Raw genomic sequence first — 24,188 nt, 5'->3', positions numbered from 1 at the left:
TTAGCGAGGACAAAATATATAAAAAAGAATCATGCATTTATAAGTAATTTTTCAAATTAAGGTTGCATTTGTGATCACTATGTCTGCCACTATGGATGTATGAGAAATGAAATATGACCCACACTTGCCGTTGTAATATTTAATAATGATAAACAAATGAATAATTAAGAAATTAATGAAATGGGTGTCAAAAAAAAGAAGAAATTAATGAAATGGACGAATTTATATATAATATTAATACAACAACGTGCCAGTATTTCACTCGTTATATATAACAGTCACACATATATTCCCTTTCTTTATTACTACGAGCTTGGAAACATTGATTTCCTTTGAAGAAGGAAGGTGGAGAAGGTGATATATATTGATCTTGCGTTACTACATTTACCTACTTCGAAAGTGAAATGACTTCACAAACAACACCTATAGCTTTATTTACTGTTATCACTCTTAAATGACTAGACCTACCATCTGGTAAAGTAAACGAGCAACATTTAATAATTTAATCACTTAACATAACAAATTAATTATATATATATGTAGCGTTCTTCATCAACCAGCAACACACTGCAATAGGTCTAAGCCAAAAACAGCATTCACACAAGAACGCCCTTAAAGTTAATTAACATTACAAATATATATTATGATCTAAGTTGACCTGTAATGGAGTTTGAGAACAGAATGCAGCACAAGCAAGAGAAAGGTGGTGGAGCCAATAATGGATAGGACCAATGCAGCAGTAATGTGGCGACAGTAGGCATCAAACACGTCGCACACTTTCGTCCATTGCACGTGCGAGTTACCCTTCTGTGCTATCATTCCCACTGCAGAAGCTGCACCATTGGCTGAGAACAACAAAGCCATCATCACAAGGTCTAGCGCTGTTAGCACCAACACTGCTACATCTTCTTTTCCATTGCTTCTCGCCATCGCCATCATCACCAAAGAAATAACCGCGTATGAGCACGCTATTGCGTTTGAAACCACGAAAAACCTGTTCCAAATAGCTTATCTTCATATCACATTCACATGCTGCACTAGTGATAGTATAAGTACGACTTGTGTAACATTTTAAATAAAAAGTGGGGTCACTAATATTTATGTTTTTCCATAATTTCAGTCAACACTAATATTAATATAAGGTGTGCTTAAAAAAAATAATCTACAGTAACATGTGCTTACTATACTCAAATAAGAACTTGTTTATACAAAATACTTCTCCTATACATCCTATGATTCTATGATGAGTTGAGAGCATGAAAAGAACTACTTAGTGGAAGCTTTTTACTTGTTAAGAAACAGACTATATATATATGGATATATATGAAATGAGTGAGAGCTGAGAGGGGCTTACACCATAGCAGACATGTATTCCCACTTAGCAGTGGCTTTGAATTGCATTTCAGCATAGGAGATGACTTTAGTCTGATTGTCAACAGCGACAATGATGGTTGCAACGAGAGTGAGAGTGAAGGCAAGAAATCTGAGCAACACATCGTAAGGCTTTACTCTTGTTGGCCTCTCCACCACCTTGACATCGCTGTGCACTCCTTCCACGTTCGGCTTCGACATGCTCTCTTGAACTGGATCTGTTGGATCGATGCGGAATATTATTATGACGTGCGGAAAGAGAGGTTGATGAGATATTATAACAAGGAGAAGATGTTTGAATGGGAAAGGTGGGGAGGTTGGAGATGCATTCAAGGCCATTCGTACGGCCCTATGTATTTAATGCCATCAACTATCTACGATCGTCATGCATTACACGAACCAATAACAATGATATTTCCATTTCCACACCTTCTATTGTCAAATACATATTAATTCTCTTTTATATTTAAATCATATCGTTTTTATATATATAAGAAAACACATTTTGAATTGTTGTACCAAATTACTATATAAGAAAACGGATAAAAAAATATAAAATACTGATTTAATTAATTTAATATAATAAGGAGGGCAAAACACAAGTACACACGCAAATGAAAAAGAAAAAAAAATCTGACAACACACTGTTAGACTATCTACTATCTAGCAAATGAAAACTCATTTCCAGCTATTAAGCATAAATTGCTGGACCAAGCAGCTTTCTTCCTTTTAAGTCACGAGTTAATGGTATGTCTCACACCTTTGGCACAACCTAATGCCATGAGCTATGTTTTCATTACTCAATGTTGTTTTTGAATGATAGCATTAATTGATATATTTAATTTTCGGTAAGCTTATTTAGAACGTTGTTGGTCATGTATGACAAGTGTATCGCTTGTTATAAATATACGAACCAAGAAAAAATAGAACCAATTTGAAAACAGGTCAAACAAACGAACATATAATGTATATTTTGGTATTTATTTAACTTAAATTCTATACTCGTTGAGGGAAATTACCGCCATTATTGAACGGTTTTCCACTTTTTTTGCTTAATTTTTTAATCGAATGTTATACACATTTTGCCAGGAAAATAAGGATTAAATGAACACGTAGAAGTAACGAAAAGTTTGCATAATTAAAGGATCTTTTCTTCTTTTTTGCTTATAAAAAGTTTAAATTAAGGAGGAAAGAAATCTATACATTTTTTTTAGTAAATCACTAGTCGAACGAGGATTTGAATTTTTCATTATTGAGAATTTTATATGACTAAATTGTATTTCTATCCTTTTATTTTTGTCAATATATAATTTTTATTTCTATATCTTAAAATAGAGAAATTTAATTTCTCTAATTTTAAAAATATGAAATTATGATTCTTTCATCAAACTAGTATTTATTAATTGTTAAACTTTAATGTTTATTCATAAATAAATGATGTAACATTAAATAATGTCATATTTGGAGATAAAAAAACACTAAAAAAATGCAAATAAGATTTATTAATAAAATAAATATTAAACACTAGTTAAAATAAATATAAATACAAAAATTATATTATTTTTTATTTTTACCTCAATATAAGTGACAATATGTTATTAAATAAAGTCAAAATTTAATAAATATCAAATTGATGATATGAATAAAATCTTATATTTTTTAAAATAGGAAAATTAAATATCTTTTTTTAAAACGAAAAGACAAAAATTATATATTGACAAAAATTGAGGATCAAAAGTATAATTAATTTAATCATTTTATATTTCAAACTTAAATAATGCTAAAATAATAGAGTAAACTTTTCAGTTGTTTTTTCCCTTTTAAGTGTAATGATTTTGGCGTGAATACCAATTAATTAATGGTTCTTTTTGCTTATTTTGTGGAAAATTTTGTATCTTGCTTGCAGGGTAGCGAAGTAGTTTGTTACATTGGAGAAGCTCCAAATCTATATGCCGTTTGGTGCAATGAAAAGCTCTTGAAGAAGTGAAAGCCAAACAAATATTGTAGCAAGCTTCTCACATAAAGACTCCACGTCAAGGGCATGCATGAAAACCAAAAGGTTTCTCACACGAAAAACTCCAAGTCTAGGTGATGAACTAAACCTCCTGTGCCAAATGTGTGTCCACAAGCAACTCTTTTATGCCACAATCTCCGCAACCCTTTTTTTCCTTTTATTCTTATATATAAGAAGGTCCCTTCTCAAGCCAAGATGAATCACAACCCAACTACCCAAGCAAGGTTCTTCAGTAATCTAGTGCAGCATCTCCCTCTCACAGATTTTGCACCAAGAATTAATCAATAATGGAAACCGGTCATCATGTCTTGGTTCCTGTCTTTGGAATTCTGGGTATACAAACACGTAGAGTTTATTTATATATAAGCTTAGAAGAACTTAATTAGAAACTTTTTTTTTTAATAGAGGAGTTCTAAAAAATACATCTAAGCTTTATTTAAATAGACTCGTATTCGATCTATATATGTACTTAATTTGTTCTTCTTATTGATGTATGTACATCTAGAGATTTATGTATCATCATCCTCTGCTTACTATCTATTTCTTGTTTTCTGATTTTTTCAGGCAATACTGCTAGCTTCTTGGTCTACTTTGCCCCCATGTAATTCCTCTCTATAGAATAGACCTTCGCGCACATTTAGTATATATATACTCATTTCTTTAATTACTTCTCACATAAATATATAAAAATTTGGTGCAGAGTTACCTTCTATGACATCTATTGTGGGGGATCAACCCTAGATTATGATGCTGTTCCATACTCGATGGCACTCTTCTGTGCCACGCTGTCGTTGTATTATGCCTACCTTAAGGGCAATGAAGAAACATTGCTTATCGCCACAAGCTCATTTGGTTGCGGCATTGAAGTGGTTTATCTCATCATATTTTACATTTTTGCAACCAATAGAGTCAGGGTAATCATATTGTAAATACACACATTCAGATAAAACAACCAATTAAAAAAGCTTAAGATGGTATATATTAAAATAGCTTCATTACAAGTTTTTTATCATTTTGATGAGTCTAGGCATAGGCACTGTAATGAATCATGCTAGAATTCCTAATATAAAGTTCTGTTTATTTATTTTCAAGTATACATTTTAATTAATTGATCATTAATAATTAATGCTGGTTTGGTTTTATGATTGACCATGCAGAGAAGGATTGTCCGAATGGTGTTTTTGTTCAATGGTATGGTGTACCTAAGCATCATATGTTCATCTTCATTTGTGTCACCATTACATAAAAAGTTGAAGGTTATGGGCTGGATCTGCGCCACTTCCGCTGTCGGTGTCTATGCCTCTCCTCTCAGCGTCATTGTAAGTTTTATACACAACACACCTCACACTTCGCTAACTATATATAGTATTATTTGGTTTAATCAAAATTGTATTAATAATTTCTCAGAGAAGGGTTATAAGGACAAAAAGTGTGAAGTCCGTTCCCATGCCTTTATCCAGATGCCTGACCTTGAGTTCCATCGTTTGGTTCTTCTATGGCTGTTTTTCTCACGATTATTCCATCGTTGTAAGTAGCACTAACAAAACCAACTTGTGAAATTGTGGGTTACTTGTATACATACTCATTTTGATGTTTTCTTTTGCGTGTAGATGGCAAGTGTACTAGGTTGTTTGTTGAGTGTTGCACAGATCATCCTCTACAGGAAATGGAATGGAAGTGGTGATGATGAGAGAGAAAGGGTGGCAATAGCATCAAAAACTCGTGAGAACAATAAGGATACATTGGACGACGAGGTATTGCAGGTGATAGACATTGCTGTGAGGAAGGTAAAAGTTCGCAAATCAGACAACAGTAATGAGGAAGAAGAAAATGCTACGAGGGTGGAGTTGGAAGCTACTGAGACTGTTGAGTTGCAGAATATTGCTGTGACAGGAAACGACTCAGTAATGGATAGTGAGATCCATTCGGTGGTGGAACCAGAAATTGTTGAAGTCTTGGACAAACCAAAATATGCTATGCTGGATCGTGCACCCTCTAAGCTTAGTTGATTGAAGATTCGTTTTAATCATTTTGCCCTTGAGTAATGTTTTTAAACACCCATTCTTTCAAGAACTTAAACCACATTCATTATTTATTTATATCAATCTTTCCATCACCTATACTTTTCTTCCTTTTCAGTTAATTCTTTTGTGCTTGTTTTTCAATCAGTGTAATCCACAGTAATACATTTTATGTTATTTATTTTAGTTCCTGCATTTATACTCAGAGTTGTCTTTGTGGTGTTACTCCAAAAGGAAAATAAGCTAGAGTTGTCTTTATGATAATCATTTATCTATCATTTTATTCAACAACGATTTATCTTCATGACCTGATGCTTTTAAATATGATGGCGTCTGGCAAATGATTGTATATAACGTGACAATTTGACAAAACGATTTAATTGATTTTGATAGAGTAATATCACACGTTAAAAAAAAAGTGTAATATCAGAAACACGGCATGAATGCAAATTAAGTGATTACTCAAATATATAACAAAAAAAAAATTATTTTAAATTATATTTCATATTTAAAAATCATCAATATTAATTAAAATAATTTTATATGACAATGAAAAATATTTATTATAAATTTAAAGCAAGCACGATTGAATATTGTTCTTCTTTGGTTGTTTATCTATTCTTTGTTTCTCATCTTAGCTGGATGTAGTGGTTGTAACCTTTTTTTTATCAACTAGCAATATATTCATGTTCATTTTATGCAGTTAATTTTTCTTATGGTTTCTCTTTTGTTTTTAGTTGGAGACTTGGAGTATAAAACGGAATTATCTTACTATATTTACATATTACATCTATGCCAGGTTCAATATGCTGGCTCAAACCATCACCCGAGTTGCAGAAAGATTTGAAGCTATTGAAGGTGCTTTTGAATTTTAACATCTTTTCCTTTTTATTACTTTTCTCTAATATGATGTTTTGTGAAATTAGCTCTCACATTCAAAATGAGAATAAACGATAGAAGCGAAAAATATCATAAGTAGATTATGCTTTCCCCAAGTGATATGGTAATAGGGGAACATGTAGGGTTTACTAAATTTCCACCCATTCCAGCGGTAGACATAGTTGATAATGCCTTTTTACAGTTAAGAATTATTAAAGGTTATATAAAAATATCAACTTTACCCACATTAAGGATTAATGATCATAGTTTATAGGAAAAGTTGCACTCGACTCTAGGTCTTTTCAAATGGCAGCACTAGTGGAAAAATATATGACATATAACTTTGTTACATTAAAAATATTAGTGATATTGGTTAATAAGTTAGTTGAAAAATATATGACATATATAACTTTGTATTAATTTTTTATATACTTAAAGATATCGATAAAAACAAAAAAGGAATTTGTATTAAAGTTGGATTATCTTTGCTCATAATTTATCTTTAGTTATGGTGTATATAATAAAATATTACTTACCTGTACATGTAATAATACATAATTGTATCCTGGATTTATGCTTTGGGTTGTCTTTATGTGTTCCTCTCCCCCAAAAAAAAATCATTTATTAGTTATAGCGATATACCTTGATGGTTTTAAATATGTAAGTCAACATATTTGACCAAACCATTTTATTGGTTTTGATAGGGTAATATTATAAGCACAACGGGAATGCAAATTAAGTGATTAAGGAAGTCATGCCTTAAATAACTTTTTAGTTGATGTAAAATAGGATTTTTTTTAGTTTTTTTTTTATTTTGTACTATTTTTTTAAAAAAAAATTATCTGATTAACTGTTAAATATATATATAAAAAAATATAAGACCAAAATTAAAAAGAACTAAAACGAAAAAACTTAAAATTTAAAAGGGTAAAATGAAAATAATTAAAATTAAAAATATTTAAAAGATGACAACTAGAATTAAGAGGTTAAAATAATATTATTTAAAGAAATTAAATTTCTATTTATTTAAGTTAAATCTATAAATTTTAAATTTTAAATTTTGAAAGAAATATAATAAATGGAGTGAAAAAAACAAAACATAAAATATGTCAAGGTTGTTATTGTATGTAAAGGTTTAAATTTTATAAAATAGTAAGTCTAAATAAAATAGGGTTGTTTTCATTTTATTTTTTAATTTTAGTCATTTTTATTTTGACCTTTTCAAAAAAATTTATTTTGGTTTTGGTTCTTTCAATTTTTAGTTGTTTTTATTTTGATCTTCTTAAATTTTGGTACTTATAATTTTATATTTTTTATATTTTGATTCATAGGTTTTTAGATTTTTCTCTATTAGATTTAATGTTCAATCTCATAACAATGAAACCAAAAAAAAAATTACAGAAACAAATGGATTAAAATAAACAAAATTATTTTATAAGAAATAAAAAGTTATTTATGTTAAAAAAAAAATTGAAATCTACATGCACGAATTCTCTCGTCTCCTATATATATATGTTCTATAGACACAAACTAGCTAGCAGCTGAATAATAGTATATTTTATTCGGGGAGGGACATCTTTGCCCTATGAATTCCCTTGCCAAGATATTTATCAATTGCTTTTTCTTACACTAAATTAATGCTTGGTTAAAAACTTATATCTAATCTAATCTAATCAATCAAGATAGATTCTTGGTTAATTTTTATAAAAGAATTTTAAATATATTATTATTATTAATACAGTAAAGACAATTTATATATATATATATATATATATATATATATATATATATATATAAATGAGGAGGGTTCAAACGACACCGGTGTAACTTTTACTAAGTGTTACACCACTCAATAACTTTATATTAAATGTGAATTTTAAAAATTCAACCGTTAGATTGAAAGTTCGTATCTCTTAGATCATATATGTCAAATTTTATATTAATCTAAGATGATTTGATGCTTAATTCTCATAAAACAAAATTGACGTAATATATGCATTTCAAAATATACTAAAATATGAACACTTTGATTACCTTCAAGTTGTTGTTCAATTTAAACAAAAATTGACATATATGATCTAAGAGATATGAACTTTCAATCTAACGGTTGGATTTTTAAAATACATATTTAATATAAAGTTATTGAGTGGTGTAACACTTAGTAAAAGTTACACCGGTGTCGTTTGAACCCTCCTCATATATATATATATATATGACAAAAAATTACCTTAAATCATTTTAAATTTTGAATTAGTTGAAAAAATTATGCTTTATTGTATAAACTTTTTTCTATTATTGTTATAATAATTTAATACAATTTTTTTTTCTTACGATTAATTAAATCAATATTTTTTTCTCTTGAGTAATTAATTTACATTTGATTAACCGACAAAATGTACAATTAAATTAAAAAAATTGATTGATTTCTTTATATGATATTTAAAATTGTAAATAAATCATTATTTTTTAATTATATTTACATGTTAAAAATTATTTATAAATAGAAAAGTAGAAAAAATATGCCTAAAATTAACATAAAAAGACAAACATTTGCACCAAAATACATTATAACAAGAATTATTATAAAATGTATATTTTAAACCTTATTTAATTTTTTAATGAAATAAGACTTTATTCGTAACATATATAATGTCTAAATGCCTAAGTTGACATCATATTGCTTTTAAAGATAATTTCACTTTAGTCATTAATTAATATTAAAAAAACATCAACTCAATCTTTATTAACACAATTTTCATAATGTTTATGAATAAACTCTTTTAGGAAATTCGAAATATTTTCAAGAGACTAATTTTTTAACGATAGAGATTACTAAAAATAAATTTTATCTTTTTCTAAAATAAAGTCTTCTTTATATATATCAATATATATAAAGAATTTAGCTACCTTTTATTATGATCATCATAAAATAAATTTTACTCATTCCTGATTTTTTTTTTTTGAAATATCCGTAAAATAAAAGGAGGGATTTTTTTAGAACTAGGCCTGCGCTACACTAGCCCAAAATTTAAAATAGCAAAAATAAATACGGGAATTATTCGAAAGTTTTAATATTATTGTTTTATTTTTTAAATTTTCATTTACCTTATACTTTAATTATTTTAACAAATATTTTCTAGCTCCGTTGTTATGTTATGGTCACAATTTTGGACATTAACATTCTTTATTGTTTTCATTGGGCTCAGTCCATGTCTTTTCTGGGCCAGGGGAAAAGTCCACAACCAAATCTTCTGCTCCAGGAGGAGGCATCAGACATTCACATTGGTACTCTGCAAATTTTAGGGTTAGGGTTTGCAATCTGTTCATCTTTGTTCCCTCAATTTGGTTTGAACAACCTCCACCTTCCGACGATGAAGAAGAATGAGGAACGCAGCAATAATCATGATAAGAAGAAGAAGCACATAATGATGAAGAAGAAGAACATTTCGAGGTTGGGAGGAAGTGGTCTTTCGCTTGACGCCTTCGCCAATGCAAAATCCAAGAACAATCACTATAACCCAGCTATCATAAGTGCGCAAATTTCCCTTTTTTATTCGCTCAACTTCTTCTTAATGCTTTAAACCCTTTTTTACTGTTTTGTGTTTACTAGATTACCTATTCATTTGGGCAATAACCTGTTTTTCACAGAACAAATTGGGAAAATTAAGGAAATAATCAGGGCACTAGCTGCGAATGACTTAGAGGAGATTAAGTTCTAGCATGGCCAAAACTTTAATAATTTAGGTAAATTGTTTTCCAATGTACATTTATCAAAGATGGTAACGGAGCTATATAGATTCACAAGGCCACCCACCATTAATACACATGCACTACTAGACGTGAGGGAGGCGTAGTGGGAAAACATCCAGGTCCTGCATCAACCAAATATGAAATAATTAAAGAGTATATAAGTAGGGATAAACTTTACCTGACAAAAGGATTTTGTAGGGTTGAGATAGACTGAAACCGACTATTCTAAAGAGTTATTGAATATTTTGTTGATAATCAAACCTTAAATATTTTCATGATTTCTTCGGATTATGTGATTCATAAAACACATGAAAGAATTCTTTCTTCTGCACTATAAGTATCATACAATTGCCCATTTTATGTGTTATTTAAGACATTTTCCAGTCATGATAAGCTGAGTAAATAATGTTCTGAATCTTTGCTTGAATTCCGATCATATCTTTATCTTTCATGAGTTCCTTTGTCATAAACCTTTACACACTTCTCATGAAAGTTGTTTCTTTTTTGTCAGAGAAACAAAGAGAGTTCTATAAAAATGCTAAGAATGTGAACAAGTTTAAGAAGTTGTTAAAGCAGCAGAATGATCCTTCCTTGGCTCAGAAACTGGTCGAGGTTTGATATCTTATTAGCTGTTTGCTTTTCGGTTGTTAACATGATTGTGCACTATCCATTCAGTTTCTATTTGCTATTACAGAATGTAAAAGAAAGTGGAGAGTACAAGGACAAGGGTGAGAGGAGGAAGAAGAATAGTTCCCTTAGTTTGGAAGAATTGTACAAGAAGCAGCGTGAAGAGAAAGAGAAAGAAAGAATGGAGAGAGAGGCAGTCCTTAGAGTAAAGAAGGAAGAGAGAGAACAAGCTGAAGTTCGGAGAAAGACTATGCGGGAAAAAATGCTTAAGAAGACACGAAAAGGGCAGCCTGTTATGAAATATCGAATTGAACATCTTTTGGAGACTATTCAAGGTTCAACTAAAAATGGAGCAGCTGACAGGAAATCTTGAGTAGAAAATATCCGATTGTGGAGAATGTTTCTCCTGTTGAATATATTCCTTCTGTTGAATTTTATCAGCATCGTAATGTTTTTGGTTAATAACACAACTGACATTAATTCGTGGAGGGAGCTTGGGTAGAAGATGCCGAGGAACGATGAACTGCTTAATGATATATTGATTATAGCATATATGATCGTGCTAAATATTGTTCGTCCCAATTTTGTGTAGACAATATATTTCCGTTTCATTCATGTCATGGTTGTATTGAATTTTGTACCAAAATGCTAGTTAATGTCGCAGTCGTGATAATCATTGTAAACGGTGAATACGTTTCAGTGGGCATTTGCGCCAATATAGAAATAGTTAAATATGAAATGCAGTTATATTTCCAGTTTCATCCATGTAACTATTGTGTTGAATTTTGTATCAAAATTGCTAGTTTATGTTAATTCTCGTCTGAAGTAAAATAATATTTTGTCAGTTAAAGTTATATATTATGAATATAAATTAGTCTTTAACTATTATTAATTTTAAGATATTATATGAATTATATATGTAAGAAAAAAAATGAAAAACAGAATGTTTATCATGTAAACTTTCTTTAATTTATTTCATCTATTAGTTATGCAGTTGAAGCCTTAAATTTGCATCTAGTCTGGTATGATTCATGTAAATTCCGTCCTACTGCGGGAAGGGATAATATTTGTTGCGACTTTTTTCTCTCACGGATCTCACGTAAGGGGTAACAAATCTCATTGGTAATTCCAAAATCTAAACAATTTTCTCATCAACCAAATTGGTTGAAGTCAACTACAGCAGATATGTGGGAGAAAAAAAACTGAAGCGATGAGTGTTTAGGTGTAAGCCAGTAGCTAAACTCATACTAATTGATATGCAAATTTAGCAGTGTTTGGATTGGTGGAGTAAAACTGGCCATGATTTTTGGAAGCAACAAATAATTGTTTGCATGATGAATTGACCGTGCCTTTGAATATCTACCACCAAATTAAACAACACACAATTAATCTCTAGAAAGTAGTAATATCTGGAAAAACAGATTTAATTTTATTCATTTGATTGAATGTACAGAAAGTATGTAGTTAGCTATGAGAAGTTGAGAAGCATAGGAAAAGATGATACATCCCCAGTACTCTGCTTTTAGCTATATGAATTACAGCAGACAAAATCACAAAAGAAGGAAACGAAGAGGAATGAAAAATTTGGCTAGGAACACACAAACTGAACATGACAGATATCTGTAGCGAGTGACAGCATATAAAGTTCAAGGGTAGCGATACACCACAACTCGCCTCTTAGGGGAGCAGATGAGCATGAGGGTGAGAGCAATTACCAGCGCCATCATAAGTCCCGTCAAGTCAATGCTTACCTCCACAAAACCCATTGCTATATGCCTTACTTCTCCTCTGCAAATTAAGTTCATGTAAACCCACGCTATTCCACTTATTTCTATTCATCACCTGTCTCTTTCAAACCTTCAATTTATCCTTTACTTCTATATTTATGTCAATTTTACATTTTAAAATTTTATATTCTAGTCTCCACAATACAAATAATTTTCATGTTTGAGTTATTATGGCTGTTTTTGTACATATACAAAAAATACGTAAACACATAGCTACAAGAATTAAATAAATAAATAATTAAACCTAAAAATTAACTTATTTGATCTATTGCAAGTCTAAGTCCATTAAAATATGCTTTAGGAAGTTTCTCATTGCGTTCTCGCAAGGTGGTTGGCACCAGCGTTGACTGAATGAAGATTGAAGGGCATGACGTGGTAATCTCCAACTAAGTTTTTCAACTTTCCACTAGTGGGTAATTTATTTAATGCCGTTTAATCCCAATTTCGTGTGAAAACTGGAAAATAGAGCAGCTCATTTTCTAGTTTTTTAGATCAAGTATTTCCAATTGGATATTTCATTGGATTATCGACCCCTGCCAGAAGTTTCATCTTTAGGCAATTGACTTCTTCAACCAAATTCAGGTGTGCCCCTATCTCACGGAACTTTTATTTTCAATTTCCTCAGCATAATAATAATAATAATAAATAAATAAATAAATAAAAGATCTTTCTAGAAATCGTGGATTCTACTGATTCTAATTTCAAACTGATGATGAACCAAATAATTGACGAGTTCTTTATCATTTTACATAGGCTGAAGAAGCTAATTAAAAAAAAACTCGTAAGAAACGAGATGCCCTCAATGGGAATAAGTTATTATTGCATATTCTAATTCAATTGTATGCAAAAGATTCTTTTCCTCGACTTATTATATACCAATTTTATGTACTATTTTTTTTTTTTTGTTGTTGTTAAAAGTAGATGGGCTTAACTTTTAGTTGATGAGTACAAGAGTTTGTTTGGGGTTAGGTTCTAAAATAAATTAAGATTTAGTTATGATTTCTCTATTCAATCAACAATTATTCAAACCAAAGACTAGTCAAACCAAATTATTTTATTATATTCTATATTTCTCATCGTGATAAAATGCATATACTTTATGTTTTAAATTCATCTTAGACCCCTTTCAACTGTAGTCAGGAAAAGAAGCAGAGAAAATCAAATAGACTGTTTCCTGTTATTTATACTGGTCTTTATGCCAAATATTACATTGAATGGGACTATTTCGATATAATATATAGATTAAGTGACATGTTCTATTAATTATTATAATGTCATAAGTCTAGTTCCAATCAGAAGCATAGTAAACCAGCGATTGATTAAGAGGCGTGTTCGACCAAAAAATAAAAGATTACGTGTTATGTGTTGTGACAGAAACAAGTCCAAAGTTTTGGTTGGGCTGCACCCATATGGCAATAGCAAAATTATATCAAGATCATATTATGCTTAAAATTTGTTGATATATAATTTCTAGATTGCTAGCCTAGGAAATAAATTTTTCTTCTTCCAAACTTTTTCAAAATAAAAGTGTACGAAATCTTGGTTAAGCAAACAATCAATTAAAAGAAAGTAAAAAGAATACAATCAATTGTGAATAAAATGAATTAGTACATACATATCCTTGAATCTTACCATGTTTCATCTCTTGACTTCAGACCGTAAAGTGTTTTTTCTAACTTTGATGTGTACATACATACCCATGTTAATTTTACTAATTAATTAATAAGTTACCTTAGTTTTTCTATATGTAAAGAAAAATATTTTAATTTAAAAATTAAAATCAAATATAATTTCAAATAAACATAAATAAAATTAATCATTCAAAAATTCGTTAATACCTTCTTTTCTTTTTCTTTTTTTTTAAATATTCCATACACAACGGTAGCTATCAATTTGTGATTAAAAAATAAAAATAATATTCAAATAGAAATTCAGGTCAGCTCCTTTAATTTTTTTTGTTTTTACTTTTACTAGTTAATTACTAGGAATAAGTTACCACGATTTTTATCTCTATTTGGTATTTGAAGTTTTTTTTATAACTCCAGACTAAGTTAATTTTTTTGTATTAATATTAAGATATATACTTTTATAATCACCTCATTTAATATGGTTATCTATTTGAATGAATTAAAAAATAAAATAAGTTAAATATGATTTATAGATGCATATTTCGAGAAGCAAAAGTTGTCCCTCACAACCGTCATTCTTTTATATATGCAAAGACAAGTGTGTGGATTTAAAATAAAATTTAAATTGAGTTAAAAAAATTAAATTTATATCAAATTTACAAAAGAAAATAATAGCATAGCATTCACTAAAATATCATTTAATTCATTTAAATTTTAAGGTTGCTACAAAGACAAAATTTAAAAATAAAAACATTTAAATACAAATTAATAATAGTTCCTTTAATTAATTTTTTAATTCTACTAATTACTTAATTATTAATTTATCGTGATTTATTTGTACTACCTTTCTTTAAGATATATTATTTTCAATCACCTGATTTACTATTAAATAAATAAAAATGAATGATATGTTATAATTTGTACTACCTTACTATTATATATATAGAGAGAGGAGAGTTCAAATGACACTAGTATAACTTTTATTAAGTGTTACACCATTCAATAATTTTATATTAAATGTGAATTTTCAAAATCTAACCGTTAGATTAAAAGTCCATATCTCTTAGATCATATATGTCAAATTTTGTTAAAATTAAGCAACAACTTAAAAGTAATCAAATTTTTCATATTTTAGTATATTTTGAAATATATATATTACGTCAATTTTGTTTTATGAGAATGAGGTATCAAATCATCTTAAATTAATATAAAATTTGACATATAAATCTAAGAGATATAAACTTTCAATCTAGCGGTTGGATTTTGAAAATTCACATTTAATATAAAGTTACACCAGTGTCATTTGAACCTTCTTCATATATATATATATATATATATATATATATATATATATATATATATATATATATATATATATATATATATATATATTATTTACAATCATCTTATTTACTATAATTATGTATTTTAATGACTTATAAATAAATTACAATAAGTAAATAAATGAATGATATATTATAATCTTGAGTAGCAAAAATTGCTCCAATGACTTTTCTTTTATATAAGTAAAAATAAATTCGAACTAATATATACTCATAATATAGAAGTCATAAAAAAAACATTTTTCTATTTAGCTTATTTAATCTGTGATAGTGGTCATTAATTTGTAATTGACAAATACATATAAAAATATGTGTTAAAAAAATAAAATAGCATTAAAATTTATCTTTATTTTGTGGAAAAATTACTCCAAACCATCTACATATATAATTAAAATTGTATACAAAAAATAATGGTCATTAAAATTAATTAATATCTTGTATTAAGCTTATTTAATGCTTAATGATAATTATTAACGTGTCATATATTCCTAATTTGATCTATATAAAAGTTTATAATATTTGTTTTTATATGTATAAATATTTCGATTTGATCCCTATAATGTGCAATTTTTTATTTGATTTGATCGTTTATATAATTTGGTTCTTATATGTATCACATATTTTTAGTTTGGTCTTTATACTTGGAAATCAACGCAAAGATGTATTACGCATAACTAAATTAAAAATATATTATATATGTAAAGACTAAATTAAGAACAGTTAAGAATTAATGATTATTAATGATTACATTGACCAATTTGATCGTCTACATATACATAAATCAATTTAGAAGGTTTGTAAGTATAGGGACCAATTTTTATAGGAACTTAACTATACATTTAACCTTAAAAAAATAAAGAAACATTCGGATATAAATTTATGTCATTCAGGAATTTATTAATTATACTAATTAATCACGAAGTTATATTGATTTTTATCCTATTTTAAACTTGGAACCATCATTTTTTAGATATGATATCTTTAATTGCCTAACTAATTTCTTTTACTTTTAACAGTGTTTTAATAATTTATTTTACTTTTAACATTTTAAATGAACGTTAATAACATTACAGGTAAACAATGCAATTATATTACTCATATTTGAATTAAAAATTCTTAATCTGAATTAATAATTATGAAGTGGTTAATTAAAATGTATCGTCACTGTAAAAAAATAAAAAGTAAACTCTTAACCCATAAATATTTATTATAAATATCATTTTTAAATAATTATTATAAAAATCAACAAACTTTATATATATAATATGTCTAATAGAATGAAAATGTAAAAATATTTATCAGAGAATTATAATTAAACTTATTAAATATAATATTAACTATTATAAAACAATATATTTATGCATTTTTATATTTTGTATAAAGCGCAGGTGTTAAGCTAATAACTTTATTCAATAGTTGCGTACTTGTACCCACCCTATCAGAGATTCCGAGAAATTATTGAAGTTGTCATTGTCAACCTCAGAGTCACTGCAAAAAGCCAAATGCACACATTTTAGTTCTTTTGTGAGTTGTTGATAAACCTATATTAGTTGTAACTTGTAAATTAAAATATTTCAGGTGTTCAGTGCAATGGGTTGGGGCCGTTGGGCTACGATGCCATCTAATGCTTGAAGAGAGTACACATAGTCATTGAAGCCCTAAACCATGAGTCCATGACGATGGAGTAGATTATTCAAGAATCATATTTGTTAATGACAAAGAAAAAGACATACTTAGCCCCGCGCGTAATTAGAATTAGTAGCAGAGACATAATGAATAATTCATCTAGTGATTGAAGTTTTTAAAATATTCGATCTATAACATGACATTAAAACTTGTAGCATATCTAAATTACGTAAAGTTGATTCCTTTTGACAATTGCATGGGTGTAAGTTTTGTAATGATACAAGATCCATTGTGTGTGTAATATAATAATAAGTGTGCGAAAGAACAGTGAAATGAGAATGAAAGATATGGAACTGGGTGAGTTAATGATGAAAGGACCATAGTAATAAGGGAATATAAATGATGAAGATGAACATGAAACGTGCGGCCATCATTAACTAATGAAACGAGGCCTCGCACACCTTCACCCTTTTCTTTCTTTCACAACTTTTTCTTTATTGATTGGATAAGTCTGGTGGGGACGAAACTGTCCGTGCAACATAATGTTCTTGTCTTGCCTACTTGTCCTGCCCTCCACACTTTTTCAAAAAGAAGACTTGTTCGCACCCTCTCTTCTTCTATGTTAGGTTTTTGAAACCTTACATTAGAACAGAATATGAGTTTGTTTTCTGTGATTATTATTGTAGAACTAGAAAAGAGAAGTTGAATGAAGGAAGGGAAAAAGCTTAGCTTAGGTAATAGCTAGGGACACCATCCAATGTGAGCGAATCTATCACGTGGCTCACCAGTCGAGGCTTTCCTCCTCTCTTTCCCCGATGAACATTGATTATTGAATGAAAAGCAGATGTCACCACACCTGAGGCCTCACTGCCTCAGGGCTGAGGGCATTTTTTTACCACCCTAGCCTTTTTCTTACTCATATTTCTTTTGCTTTTTCAAAATGCCATTGCCAGTCTCACAAAATTTCGGCCTTTCACTAATTAGTCTGCCAAAGCCACCTGAAACCTGATGCCTCTCCTCCGCAAGCAAACCAAAACCTCTCCACTTCTCAGGAACACCAAAGATCCATTTGCAGCCTTTTACGCACTGCTTCCATTTGGATTTAGCAAGCTGTTAAAGTAAAACACAATCATAATCCCGTAAAATGCAGCCGCAGCAAGTTTACATTTCCACTCTTTTTCAGCTAAAAAGCGTACCAACTTAGATACCTTATGATTCACTAGCATAAAATAATACATGTAAAAAGTAAAAGCAATAAAAAAAAAAAAAGTGAAAATGTTAAAAAACAAATTGTTTCTTGTGTTTATAATTCTATACTTGGGCAATTTATTCAACAGCATTTGAATAAAACAGAAACTACTAAAAGTTGAGCGAAAAGTTATACATAGGTTACAAATATTTTCTTCACTGCATGGTGTCTGGACAAATTCTTTATAATGCTTATTGGGAGATTTTACCAAAGACAACATAGTCCCAAGAACCAAGGATTTGGAGCTTCAGTACGATCTAAGATAAGGTCATAGGCCAATGAAAACAAAATAAATACCTCCTACCATTCATGGTTTCACACGGCATTCATGTTTGAACTCGATCCTACCATTTTAGGGGGCTAGAAAAACCTCTAACAGTAAAACCATTCATGGCTTGACACGCTATTCGTGTTAGAAGTCGATAATTCATCCCAATTGATGTTCAGCTTAGAGCGACTTTGAATCAAACGAGCAAGAAAACATACAAATGTTATAAATGCATCACAATTGCGAATAACTAATTAACAACGCCGCATTAGAATACGAATATTATTCATAGGGAAGGCTAACAGTGACAAATGTGTCCAACATCCTACTACGAAAGACGAAGTTAACATACAAATAAATTGAAGCCCGCAAATATTTTAGTATGATGAATAATATAACAATTGTATCTAACGCACATACAACAACACAGTTTCAGTCTCTTTATTAATCAGTAAACTGGGGCATCCCGTAGCTCAGCCAAAGTGTAAAATGAATGGCAATCGAGCTCAAGCCTTCGGTGTACTCTCCTGTACCTAGCTCAACCACAAGCCATAACTGCAACTATATAAGCCAGGCAACAGTAAATTCACTAGAGAATTGCATATTGAGCATGTACCTGCCATTATCAATTTCCAAATCCAAGTGGCCATAAAATTTCTCAGCGTGATCACTCAAGCCCTAGTGAAGAATCATCTTCCATTGTCCACACAAAACCAGGCATGTCCAACCTTGGCCCAGCAATAGTCCTGTATATATAAAGCTTCTCAACAGGACAACTCTCTGGCCTTGAATCTGGAGGTCCTCTTTCATCAATGACTTCAACGTTGAGTCTGGGCATTTTCTGACCCAGTAGCTTACATGCTCCATAACTCACTGAGCAAGAGGACATCCAAAGGGATCGCATTGTCTCCAGCTTTGCAGCATTGGCCAAAAGGGCCTTGTCACCAAAGGGGCAGTCCCTGATCTCCAGCTTCCTAAGATTATCACACCCAGACAGCACATGATGAAGTCCCAAATCACTATCTCCAGCAAAAGCCACGGATAGCATCTCCAGCTTCTTCCCATAAGTCCCGATATACTCAAAAACACGATCGGTAAGAAGACCAGATAGGGATAGGCGTTGAAGATCCTTGCAGTGCTCTACAATAGCTCCAAAACCAGAATCCAGCGGTTCAAGGGTAATATAATCAGGAGTTCGAGGTTCAATAATACAAAGCCGAAAACGAGTCAAATTAGGCCTGTTCCGCGCAATTGTATTTAGTGCTGCATTAGACATTTGACGACAAAAATATAGAACTGACTGGAGCTTGGGGCAACCTTCAGACACAGACACAAGGCCCTGTTCTGTCAATGCAACATTCGGTTCTAAACCAAATGGGTCAGACGGAAACACCCTTAACTCCCTTAGATCCTTGCATGATGCAGCAAGGGCATAAAGACCAGCATCTTCTATGTAATCCAGCACCTGTAGCAATTACCTTAATTAGCATAAGAGTGTATGACTCCAATTGGTGAATCATAGATCTAACATGAACATGAGACAAGACCAGCAATAAATAGGAAAGGAAGAAATCATATAAATCAGACATACCCATAACCGCAACAAACTCGGGCATTGACTGATGAGCTTAATAAGATCAGAGCTTTGAACAATAGCATAACTCAAGTTTAGCGATGTTAGCCTGGAGCAGATGGGATAAACAGCTGGAAGGTACGATGGGAGCACATCCCAAAAGCCAGACAAGCTCTTCAACTGCTTGCACCCAGAAAATGCTGCCTCAAGATTTGAGAAGACCTCCGGTCGCATCTCAGTTGAGTAGACTCCTGTGCCTAACTCAACCAGCTGAGGACACCGGCGAAGTAAGTTGGGTAGTCTATCAAGGGGCACAGCACGGTTGAGACGGAGGGTCTGCAGGTTGGGACACCTCCCAAGTAGTCGCTCTAGTGAAGATAAACTCACCTCATTGCCTAAGCAAGAGATGTTAAGTGAAACTAATGATGTGTAGGAATCAGGAAAATGGCTCAGCCAGTGCCCACTAAGGTCCTCCACTTCACTCTCCTGCAAGTCCAGCTCCCTCAAATTCCTACAATGCATAAGCAGACAATACGTTTGTCAATGACGGTGTTAAGACACTTCAGAAACTGGCATCCTCTAGGTTCCTTACGGAAGAGAATGTAGTACATTGAACCACAGAGCCAAAATTTAACATAATTGTTAATGGCATATCATCCTATTTAACACAACAACCAAGCATAAAGCAAAAGCTTCAAAGAAACGGGTATAATTTTTTCTCGTGTGGTTCACGCCAACACCTCAAATCCATTGATCGTTGTCAACCAAAAAATGTCCCTTTTTTTTTTCGAGGGGACCAAAAAATGTCCCTCTAAACATGCAAGTTTTTCAATAAGAATTGACGGAAAACATACAAGTTATATATTTATGATTTAAATAAGTTTTTAATCTTCTTCAAATTTAGAATAAACTTATTTTTGATCCCTTAAATTTAAAAATATTATTTTTAATTTCTATAATTGTCAAAAAATTTATTTTAATCCCTTAAATCACTAATAACATCTGAAAATGATAAAATAAAACAATTATGTAATATTAACTCGATTTAACGTGATGTTTTTATAAACAAAAACACTGTTAGATAAATCTTACGTAACAATACTTTGAGATTTCCTAACAACTTTTAAAATTCACAAAATTAAAAAAGACCAATTTTAAATTTAAGGTTAAAAAAATAATTAACCTTATTTAACTTCGGAAGGATTTAATTGAAATGCATTATCGGTACAAACTTATTTTTAATCTTATCAACCAATTATAAATTGTCACGTCGTTTTTTTGTAGTAATTAGATGACCAGGTATCAAAATTACAGAGTAAATACTATAATTAAAAGTACAAAAAAAAAAATACAACCGAGATGCAAGTGAAATCAATAGGCAGGGAAAATTACCCAATTTTGTATACCCCAATGGATGGTGAGCGAAATTAATAACGGAATAATTATAATAATAATTATTATTATTATAATTAACATTATTATTAAAAAATCTAAGGAAAAATAACTAAACATCCAAAATGATAATAATAACATTAGTCATTTAAACTAAGACCTTGCGAAATCTTAACCCTGAAATCGCATATCACGTGTCAAAAAACTAAACATCCAAAATCAACCATATTGCCAAAATTTCACAACATTTGTCACAAATAGCGCCAGAACAAAAACCACACAGAAACCGTTAGGAATGCTTGAAAGGGAAGGAAAGCGGATATATCAAAAACCTGAAAAAAAACAAATAAAACTAACTACACGTCTCTCAAATTCGCCACGACCTCCATTCCAATAACTCAAAAATAAAACACCCACAGTCCACAGAGACACAAGACATAAACACAATTTTGATTCGAATTTGTGTCCCTTATTAAGAACTAACTCGAAGACGAAGTTAAAATCCAAAAGATTCAACACTTGGCTTATTAGAAAGATAAATGAGGCAAATCTGAGCGTAAATGACGGCGAGAGAGTCGTCGTTTTATGTTAACCATGACGGAAAACGATAGCCGAAAGCGAAGATACAAACCCGAAGCTCACCCGGCGACAAGAGAAGACGTTAGGTAAAGGCTATAGCTAGCTAGAGACTAGAGAGTAGAGAGTAGAGAGTAGAGAGTAGAGAGTAGAGTCCAGTACGAATGAAAATCAACAAAGTCCAGGGTCCAGCAATGTATAACAAGCAAAAGCAAGGAAAGAGAGAGAAGCAAATAAAGAAACCTGCAGTTAGCAGCAATGGCGGCAAGTCCATCAGTGGTGAAACCCTCACACGAAGTGAGAACGAGCACCTTGAAGTTCTTGAAGGACTTGGCGATGAGCTCAAGGCTCTCGTCGGTGATGACCATCCTCTTGAGTCTGATCTCCTCGAGCCACGGAAAGGCGCAAGCCATGGCAGCGATCCAGGGGCAAACGTAACCGCCCCAACCCTCGGGAACCAAATTGAAGTCCGCAAAGTGCGGCTTCCCTTTGAGCGCAATGGATCTCACCTCCGGGAACCGCTTGATCACCATCATAGGGCTCACAGCGTAGCAGTTCCCCACGAAAACCCTCCTCCTGCACCACCGCTCGATCTCGTACCACGACTTGCACACCAGCGAGATCGCGTTCCGGTCCTTCTCGCTCTCGATGAACGAGAACACGTGCTCCAGCACCTCCTCCGGGAACGAGAACGTGTACGCCATTCTCTGCAGCATATGGAAAAACTAAACCAAATACACGGCGTCGTTTAGGGAAGTCACCAGGCTGAGGCAGTTGCACTGTTAGATCTGAGACGCCATTAGCAACGAGCGAGAGTAGTGTGTTTGTTGTGTGTGATGTGAGTGAGAGAAAGACGGAGAGAGAGAGGATAAGGAGTTTATGTTTATGCTATGCTGTGCCCGCTAGTAAGGTTAGAATTTAACCATGGTTTAATAGGTGGTGTGGTGCTGAACTCGAGTTTTCTTTTCTTTTTTTTTTAGAATTATGACTTATGAGGGAGACACGTGACACGTGGCAAGAGAGGTGGATGGGAGCCGTCGGATGGGAAGTGAAGGAAGGTGATCTTATCCGTTGAGAAGGATGGAAGAGGAGCCGCAGAAAAGGGGTGTACGTAAAAGCCGTGGACCAAATGGGGACGATATTTTGATACATGTGGTTATTTTCTCGCGAGTCGTGTAGACCGACAGGGTTTTATCGCGGGGGTTTTATAAAGTGTTATGATGTGTAGCGGAGTGGGCGTGGAAGGGAATCTCATGATTCGCGTTGCACGGCTGGATCTGAAGAGATGGGGGGAGGATACGGTGGGGACCAGCCGCGATGCACGGATATGAGGGAATGAATGATATGAAGTGGAGTCTGGAAATCATGACATCATGGCCGTCCAATCATATATGACTGTTTCATTCTATGATTCTAACAGTCAGATATTTGTTTCCAGTTTCTCACACATTTCGTATCACACTTATTTTTTCTCACTCAATCTCTCCCCACTCCCCAAACAAAGCTAGGTCCACTTTATTAATGCCACCATACACACTAATCTAATCTAATGATCCATGCCATTATTTACCATATGCTTATGGTACGAATACGAATGAGCCTTCATTAATGACCTTATCGTGCAAATGTCAAAAACTACCATCAATTAAGGTATTATGCTTATAAATTCAACTTTAGATTATATTTTAAATAGTAATCATTATATTATCATAATTACTATGATTCCGTTTTCATATTCCTAGTCACTTTTATGTAAGTAAAATAGTTGGGCTGAACTTCTATCTAACCTAATTTAGGTGAGATTTAATTTCAAAATGCACACACGTCCATTTCAAATAAGACTCAAATTTATTGAAAATATCACGAGTAGTTATGAAATTATAATTTATTATGGATATAATTATTAAAATATTTATTATAAAAATTAATATTCTTATCATATATAAAAATTAGAAGCATGTATTCAATTTAACTGGAGCAACAACAACAAAAGTAAAAAATAATACATAATATTGTCTTGTTTTTGAGTGAGTATTTTCTCATTTAAATGTTTCAATATTACTACTACAATAAAAATATTCAAA

At 31.5% G+C, this 24,188-nt stretch overlaps 4 protein-coding genes across 5 annotated transcripts; 2 read left to right on the top strand and 2 right to left on the bottom strand.

Moving 5' to 3' along the window:
* Positions 1–475: 475 nt before the first annotated feature.
* Positions 476–1,725, bottom strand: LOC109797762 (CASP-like protein 1E1). The gene is made up of 2 exons (XM_020357893.3): positions 1,355–1,725; positions 476–994 (listed from the first exon to the last, which is right to left on the bottom strand). Exons 1-2 carry the CDS (start codon positions 1,708–1,710, stop codon positions 649–651), a joined length of 702 nt encoding a protein of 233 aa, XP_020213482.3. The 5' UTR covers positions 1,711–1,725; the 3' UTR covers positions 476–648.
* A 1,947-nt stretch (positions 1,726–3,672) lies between these two features.
* Positions 3,673–5,394, top strand: LOC114915858 (bidirectional sugar transporter N3). The gene is made up of 6 exons (XM_029271191.2): positions 3,673–3,718; positions 3,950–3,986; positions 4,086–4,299; positions 4,543–4,704; positions 4,793–4,912; positions 4,996–5,394. Exons 1-6 carry the CDS (start codon positions 3,673–3,675, stop codon positions 5,392–5,394), a joined length of 978 nt encoding a protein of 325 aa, XP_029127024.2.
* Positions 5,395–9,479: 4,085 nt separating this feature from the next.
* On the top strand, positions 9,480–11,417 carry LOC109797341 (rRNA-processing protein). Its single transcript, XM_020357352.3, has 3 exons — positions 9,480–9,816; positions 10,547–10,647; positions 10,730–11,417. The coding sequence occupies exons 1-3, from the start codon at positions 9,495–9,497 to the stop codon at positions 11,033–11,035; spliced, it is 729 nt and encodes a 242-aa protein (XP_020212941.1). The 5' UTR covers positions 9,480–9,494; the 3' UTR covers positions 11,036–11,417.
* A 5,826-nt stretch (positions 11,418–17,243) lies between these two features.
* Positions 17,244–23,001, bottom strand: LOC109796092 (protein TRANSPORT INHIBITOR RESPONSE 1). Of its 2 annotated transcripts, XR_002239639.3 has the most exons (4): positions 22,348–23,001; positions 20,155–20,647; positions 19,180–20,028; positions 17,244–18,156 (listed from the first exon to the last, which is right to left on the bottom strand). XR_002239639.3 is itself a non-coding variant. In XM_020355719.3 (3 exons), exons 1-3 carry the CDS (start codon positions 22,818–22,820, stop codon positions 19,231–19,233), a joined length of 1,764 nt encoding a protein of 587 aa, XP_020211308.1. In that variant the 5' UTR covers positions 22,821–23,000; the 3' UTR covers positions 18,818–19,230. The 2 variants fall into 2 exon arrangements, 1 of the variants encoding a protein (XP_020211308.1); XM_020355719.3 differs by lacking the exon at positions 17,244–18,156 and having other exon boundaries at positions 18,818–20,028; positions 22,348–23,000.
* Between the last annotated feature and the right edge of the window lie 1,187 nt (positions 23,002–24,188).

This window comes from Cajanus cajan, chromosome 6 (genome assembly GCF_000230855.2).
Source record: "Cajanus cajan strain Asha chromosome 6, NIPB_CcT2T_4, whole genome shotgun sequence".
Taxonomy (NCBI): Eukaryota; Viridiplantae; Streptophyta; class Magnoliopsida; order Fabales; family Fabaceae; genus Cajanus; species Cajanus cajan.
Note: the sequence above shows the minus strand (reverse complement) of the source record. Positions and strands in the feature narration are given on the sequence as shown.

Excerpts from the sequence above, each read along its gene's own strand:
- LOC109797762 (XM_020357893.3), bottom strand. The coding sequence starts at position 1,710 with ATGGCCTTGAATGCATCTCCAACCTCCCCACCTTTCCCATTCAAACAT. Across the intron at positions 995-1,354 it reads GAATACATGTCTGCTATGGT|GTTTTTCGTGGTTTCAAACG; the intron begins GTAAGCCCCTCT and ends TATTTGGAACAG.
- LOC114915858 (XM_029271191.2), top strand. The coding sequence starts at position 3,673 with ATGGAAACCGGTCATCATGTCTTGGTTCCTGTCTTTGGAATTCTGG. Across the intron at positions 4,300-4,542 it reads TTGCAACCAATAGAGTCAGG|AGAAGGATTGTCCGAATGGT; the intron begins GTAATCATATTG and ends TTGACCATGCAG. Across the intron at positions 4,705-4,792 it reads CCTCTCCTCTCAGCGTCATT|AGAAGGGTTATAAGGACAAA; the intron begins GTAAGTTTTATA and ends ATAATTTCTCAG.
- LOC109797341 (XM_020357352.3), top strand. The coding sequence starts at position 9,495 with ATGTCTTTTCTGGGCCAGGGGAAAAGTCCACAACCAAATCTTCTGCTC. Across the intron at positions 9,817-10,546 it reads CTATAACCCAGCTATCATAA|AGAAACAAAGAGAGTTCTAT; the intron begins GTGCGCAAATTT and ends CTTTTTTGTCAG. Across the intron at positions 10,648-10,729 it reads TGGCTCAGAAACTGGTCGAG|AATGTAAAAGAAAGTGGAGA; the intron begins GTTTGATATCTT and ends TTGCTATTACAG.
- LOC109796092 (XM_020355719.3), bottom strand. The coding sequence starts at position 22,820 with ATGCTGCAGAGAATGGCGTACACGTTCTCGTTCCCGGAGGAGGTGCTG. Across the intron at positions 20,648-22,347 it reads GCCATTGCTGCTAACTGCAG|GAATTTGAGGGAGCTGGACT; the intron begins GTTTCTTTATTT and ends TATGCATTGTAG. Across the intron at positions 20,029-20,154 it reads CGAGTTTGTTGCGGTTATGG|GTGCTGGATTACATAGAAGA; the intron begins GTATGTCTGATT and ends TAATTGCTACAG.